Raw genomic sequence first — 6383 nt, 5'->3', positions numbered from 1 at the left:
GGGCAGCTGCGTATGGCTATGGCTTCTACGGCGCGGCGCCACAGGGCTTTGCCTACCCAGTACAGATGTACCCCGCGGCAGCTGCCTACCCGGCCCCGTACGGCTATGTACCCCAGCAAGCAGGGCCCTTTATGCAGCTGCCAGCGCAGGCCTATCCCCAGCAGACGCCACTGCAGAGCGCGGCGGTCCCCACCAGCGTACCGCCCAGCGGTGGCGGCGTAGGGCTGCAGGGCCCGAGCGGCAGCGGCAGTGGCGGCGGTGGCGGAAGTAGCGGTACAGGCACAAGCAGCAGCGTGCCTCCGGTGGCGGCTGTGGCGCCAGCCAGCATCAGCAGGCGGGAGGCACCCAAAACACTGTCGCCTTCGGTAGCGCCTGTGGCAGCTGCGGCACTGTCTGCTCCCAAAAGCAAGCGGCTGGCTATTGTCAACCCTAACACCAAGGAGGAGGTCAAGGTAGCCGCCACTTCCACTCCCTCACCCACAACGTCGCGGCCGGCAACTGGAGAAATGCTGCCGTCGCAGCAGCAGCCGCAGCAGCAGCAGCAGCAGCAGCAGCCCTCCATGCCAGTCAGTGCATCTCCAGGGGCCGCTTTACGTGTGAAGCCTCCGCCAATCGTGCCACCTGCGCCACCTACGACGGCAGCCGCCGCCACGGCTGGCGGGGGCTTGAGCACGCCCTCCAAGGAGATCATGGCTATCGCACACCAGCAGCAGCAGCAGCAGCAGCAGCAGAGGGCGGTCGCAACCTCAACGCCCCTGACGGGGGCGACTGGTGAGGCGCCCAGGCTGCACCTGTCCCTGGACGCCGCTGAGCCAGCTCTGGCCGCCGAGCCTTCGCCCGTGCTGGGGCTGGGGCTTCCACCGGCGCTTGAGGCAGGGGTCGGTGTGGTGGCCAAGGCTGTGCCCGCAGCAGAGTCTGCAGTGACTTGCGGGCCCCCGCCAGAGGCTGGCCCCCAGCGGCATAGCGAGGGCGCGGGCTTGGCGGCGTCAGACGGCGGCAGCGCTGCAGGTGCTGCTGGAGCTGAGGGCGGCGCCGCCAAGGTGAAGAGCCTGGTCAGGTCATTTGCCGAGGCGATTGCCAAGAATGCCAGCCCCGCTTCTCCCAAGGGCGCTGTGGCCCCCGCCAAGCCCAGCGCCCCCCTTTCTCCCAGCGCGAACTGCCCTGGCAGGGGTCCGCCTGTGACGGCGGCTGCCCCTGTGGCGGTCAGTGCGCCGAGCGAGCCCGGGCCAGCAGCAGAGGTGTTTGCAACAGAGCAGCATGCAGCAGAGGATGTTGCAGAGGGCGCGGCAGAGGAGGGCGCAACAGAGCAGGGTGCGGCAGCAGAGGGCGCGGCAGAGATGCCTGGTGCAGTGGGGCGTGAAGCAGAGGAGCTTGCAGCAGAGGGGGTTGCAGCAGCAGAGGTTGCGGCAGACAAGGCTGCAGCAAAGGAGCCCGCAGCCAAGGTTGTTGCAGCCGAGGAGCTGGCGGCACAGGAGCCGGCAACGAGCCAGCTGGCGGCGCCTGTGCCTGCCCCCACTCCTGGCGCTGAGGCAGACAAAAAACCTCTTTCACGCAAAGAGGTGCTGGCCAAAGCAGACGCACGCGGGCCCCAGGGTGACATGCTGGAGACCTTCAGGGCGCAGCCAGCAGGGGCCACCGCCGAAGCAGCCCCCGCCACGCCGCCGTCGGCCCAGGAGGCGCATGTGGCGACGGCAGTGGCAGCTGCGGAGGGCGGCGGCGGTGTGGACGCCGAGGCGCCCGGTGTCGAGGACAGCTGGGAGGACCAAGCAGACTCGGGCGAGCCACAGCCCCCGGCACCACCCTCAGGTCCCAAGCCGCCCTCAGCGGCCTCGCCGTTTGCGCCCATTGCCGGTGCTGACGGGCGCCGGCAGTACACGCGCGACTACATTATCAAGCTGCGCGACGTGCCGGCATCCAGGGGCAAGGCAGTGCTGACCACGGAGATTGTGAGCCATTCAGCTGTGGCACGGCTTGGTGCTTGGTGCTGCTTGCCGCCTCAGCGTGGCAGCAAAGGCGTTCAGAACGCACGCATTGCTGCCGCCTGCAAGAGTTGCTCTCTTTACCCATCAAACAGTGTATCAGTTTCTCTGCACAACCCCCACTTCACACTATCAACATCAGGAGGAGATCATCCATGACCCAACCGCGCCCGGTTACATCCCTGCTGCGGGCGGCGGCTTTGATCGGGCCCTCATTCGTGGCGACAGTCGAGGCGGCGGCATCAGCGGACGCCGCGGCGGCGGCGGCGGTCTGGAGCGTGTGGAGAGCGACTGGGCAGCGCGGGGCCCTGGCGGCCGTGGTGCTGGCCCTCCCTTGGGCCCGCCGGGGGTGGTGGTCTTCCGAGACGGCCCTCGCGGCAGTCTCAGCGGCCCTGGCATGCCGCGTGCAGACAGCGGGCGCCGTCCAGGACCGCCAGTTGGAAGCGTCGACTCAGACCGCTGGGCGCGTGGCGGGCCGCTGCCGCCGGCGCGTGGTGTGATGCCGCCGCGCCGCGACCTGCCCGCCCTGCACAAGAGTGAGAGTGCGTTCAAGGTGGGCCTGGTGCTGAGTGACGACCCGGAGGAGGAGGCCAAGCAGAAGGCATTCAAGGGCATCCTCAACAAGATCACGCCCGACAACTTTGAGCGCCTGGCGCAGCAGCTGCTGGACGTCGGCATCACGCAGGCCAAGACCCTGGTCGGGCTCATCGGCCAGGTGGGGCGGGTGGCACGCGTGGACGGGCATTAATGCATACAGCGATCAAGGGGCGGTTGAGGACTTGGCTGCACATGCATGCAGCTGCGCCAAGAGCACGCCGTGCATTTGCGTGGAGACCCGGCTGAATTTGCGGACAGAAAGCTGCCGCACGCTCCCTGTGGATTCTATTACATGGACGCACTCAACTCTTTCACCCTTAACCCTCCCCCACATTTTCCACCCAGATCTTTGACAAGGCGCTTTTTGAGCCGCACTTTTGTGAGCTGTACAGCCAGCTGTGCCACAACCTGCAGAAGCGGCTGCCTGAGTTTGACGACCCGTCAGAGGAGGCCGTGGTGGGCAGCGAGGGCGGCGAGGCAAAGCGCCGCAAGCTCAACTTCCGCCGGCTGCTGCTCAACAAGTGCCAGGAGGAGTTTGAGAAGGGCGACGCAGCGATGCTCGCGGTGGCGCAGAGGGAGGCGATGGCCAAGGAGCGTGGCGGCAAGGTGGGGTTTGACAGAACAGGCTCAAACAGGCGGGCGTCATAGTTTGGGCGACCGGTTGTGGTCTCCAGACGAGCGTGCTTTGCCCCCCAGTTGCTGCGTGTCCAAACGTACGCTTTGCCTGCCTGTCAGCGCCTTGTTGCCCGCTCCAGGGTCTTGTTGCCGCACTCACACCCCCCCCCTTTTGCGTCACTGCTGCGGCCCGCTGTTGACACAGGATGACGGCGAGGGTAACGACGACGAGGAGCAGCCAGGGGAGGAGGAGCAGCAGCAGCAGCAGCAGCAGCAGCAGCAGCAGCAGCAGCAGCAGCAGCAGCATGCTGATGGCGGCGTCAAGGGGAGCGGTGAGGGTGACGGCGGTGCAGGCGAGCAGGAGGAGGGTGAGACGTCACCCCCCAAGCCCGCCAAACCTCTGGATGCCAAAGCAGCGGCAGCGGCGGCAAGGCGTGCGGAACGGTTGGCTGCAGAGGAGGAGCTCAAGGCCCGGCGACGCATGCTGGGCAACATTCAATTCATCGGGCACCTGTACCGCTACGGCATGCTCACTGAGAACATCATGCACAGGTGCCGCGGAGAGGGAGGGGTGCATCCAGGGCGTGGGTGATTCTGGGGAAAGTCATGCCATGGATGTAAGGCGAACACAGCGCGTGGATCCCCCGCGAGCGCAAACAGCTTGCGGGATCTGTGCCTTGCCCTCCCCCCTCTCCTTCTTGAAGAGCTACACGCCTGTCATGCGGACCAACGATGCTGGGCCATTGCAGGCTCGCCTGGCCGTCACGTGTCCCCCCTGCATTCACCTGGGCACCGCTCCTGATCATCTTCCATCACCTCTCGCGACCCTCACCCCCCTCTCACCCCGACCCCCTCTCATTGCCCAATCAACCCCGCTCCTCTACAGCTGCATCCAGCGCCTGCTGCTGGACGACCAGAACCCCAAGCTGGAGGACCTGGAGTGCCTCTGCAAGCTGCTGTCAACCATTGGCCAGCAGCTGGAGCGCGGCGGCGTGGTCAAGGGCTCTGCCGGCATGACGCAGATGCAGGTCGCCCAGCGGCAGAAGGAGGAGGCGGCCAAGGGGCGGCGGCTGATGGACGCCTACTTCCAGCGCATCACGCGGCTGGTGGAGAACAAGGCCCTGGACAGCCGCCTGCGCTTCATGCTCATGGACATCCAGGAGCAGCGCTCGCGCGGCTGGGCCACACGCCGCAAGGCAGAGGGGCCCATGAAGATTGAGGTGGGTGGGGTTCCTGGGGGATGATGGGCGGATTCGAAGCAACTCGGGGCATTTTGCAGCTCTGCATGTCAGGTTTTTTGAGGTGGCTGCGTGCCCTTAGCGTCCAGCAGCCTGAACGCACCTCTTCCCTATCACTTGTCATCAGCTCTTGCCTGGGACGTGATCCCTGTTCCCCGGACGCAGGAGTTGCACCGAGCAGCAAAGCGCGAGGCAGACAACGTGGCGGCGCGCAACAATGACCGCAGCAGCGCCCGGGGCCCACCCCCAGCCCGCGGCCCTCCCGGCCCCGGCCCTGGCTATGGGGGCGAGATGCCGCGACGGTCCAGTGGGGTGGACCACCTGCGGCGTGATGAGCTGCCAACCGCCCCCATGAAGTCGCAGCTCGGGGCGCGCACAGCGTCGACTGAGATCAGCCTGCGGCCGCAGGGCTTTGGCCTGAAGGGCGCCAGCCCGATGCGCGGGGCCGGCGAGCGGCGACCAGCCGTCAGCACGGGGTCGCGCATGGGCGTGCCGGAGCAGCCACCACCCCCAGCGCGCCCACCGCCGCCGCCGCAGCAGCAGCAGCCGGCCCCGCCACAGCGGCCGTCGTTGCGAGGCAGCGAGGAGGGTGGTGCCTCTGCAGGTGGCACCTCTGGAGGCGGGGCTTCCGCAGGGGGCAGCGGGCGGCCGAGCGACGCAGGTGGTGTGGGCGGCGTGGGGCTGTCGCAGGCCGAGGTCCAGAGCGCCGTGGAGTCGATTGTGAAGCTGCTCTTTGGGCAGACGGACGACACGGGGTCGACACCAGAGGAGCTGCTCCGGTTGGTGGTGGGCGGTGCTGAGGACGTGGGTGAGGCGCTGCAGGAAGTGCTGCGGCGGTCGCTGGACGTCCGCGGTGTGGCCCTGGAGGAGCGCCTGGAGAAGCCCAAGGTGGGGGGTGGGGGAAGCTGTGTGGGGCGGCTAGAGGCGGAGAGCAGACGCTTAACCAGCGGGGCTGAGGCGGCAGCTGCGTAGCACGTTCCTGAACCTGCCGCACTTTCACTGTGCGCGTCCGAGGCTTTGGCGGTGGACCAGAAAGCGGCAAACTGCCCCAGTGGCCTTGCATGGCTTCACAAGGAATGACTGACACACAGCAAAAACACATGGGAACATTCGTCACCTGTCAAAGGCCGTCCCCGCAACATCTGTCGCAACCCTCAGGAATTTTTGCAGCAGCAGCTTGAGAGCGGTGGCCTGAGCGACGCGCACCTGGCTGCGCTTTTCCTGGGCCCCAGTGGCTTTTTGGCGCGGCTGGCTGACCTGGCGGAGGACGTGCCCAAGGCGCCTGCGCTCACAGGCCGCATGCTTGGGGACTTTGCAGCGGGGGGCCACCTGCAGCTGCGCGCGGTGGCAGATGCCGTGCTGCAGGTCAAGGCACGCGGAAGCGGCGGCGACGGCGGCGGCGACGAGGGGGATGGCGGCAGCGATGGTGGCGAGGACCCTCCCCTGGTTGATGCGGAGAAGGCCCTGCCGCTGGTGGCGGAGCTGCTCAACAGGTGGCGCGCGGCTGCAGGCGATGATGGCGCTGCCGCCAAGGCGGCCTGGGCGGATAGCGGGCTGTCCTGGGGCGAGCTGCTGCCCAGCTTTGCGCGAGAGGAGGCTGACGTAGTCAAGGCGGTGGAGAAACACGCCGTTGCGTGGGTCGCATGAACATGTCGCGCGTCCCTTGCAGCAATTTGGGCCTGGCGCTATACACAGAGCGGGCACGGCTGCGCTGTTTGCTGCGCCCGTAACGATGGTTCCAGGGGTCCCTGGAATACGGCTCTCACCTCGGTGAATCTGGATTGCTGCTATCCTGTCCAGCTTAAAGCACCACAGGGACGCGGCCGCCCATTAATCACACCCCTGCCGCAAACCCAGACCCAAAGCGGCCACCTGCTTGATGCACTGCCGGCGCACACGCCCGCATCAGCAGGCACTTCACGCCGCCTTTGACATACCAACCAGGCACACTTCA

The 6383-nt window shown here is 67.0% G+C and overlaps 1 protein-coding gene across 1 annotated transcript; it reads left to right on the top strand.

Annotated features, from left to right (window-relative positions):
• Positions 1-689: 689 nt before the first annotated feature.
• On the top strand, positions 690-6076 carry MNEG_1448 (Eukaryotic translation initiation factor 4G; the record flags this gene model as incomplete). Its single annotated transcript, XM_014050066.1, has 7 exons — positions 690-1946; positions 2122-2694; positions 2922-3182; positions 3397-3743; positions 4078-4411; positions 4595-5317; positions 5588-6076. The coding sequence occupies 7 exons, from the start codon at positions 690-692 to the stop codon at positions 6074-6076; spliced, it is 3984 nt and encodes a 1327-aa protein (XP_013905520.1).
• Between the last annotated feature and the right edge of the window lie 307 nt (positions 6077-6383).

Source organism: Monoraphidium neglectum (assembly GCF_000611645.1).
Source record: "Monoraphidium neglectum strain SAG 48.87 unplaced genomic scaffold scaffold00145, whole genome shotgun sequence".
In the NCBI taxonomy this organism is placed as follows: domain Eukaryota; kingdom Viridiplantae; phylum Chlorophyta; class Chlorophyceae; order Sphaeropleales; family Selenastraceae; genus Monoraphidium; species Monoraphidium neglectum.
The sequence above is the reverse complement of the archived record's forward strand: the minus strand, read 5'-3'. Positions and strand labels throughout refer to the sequence as shown.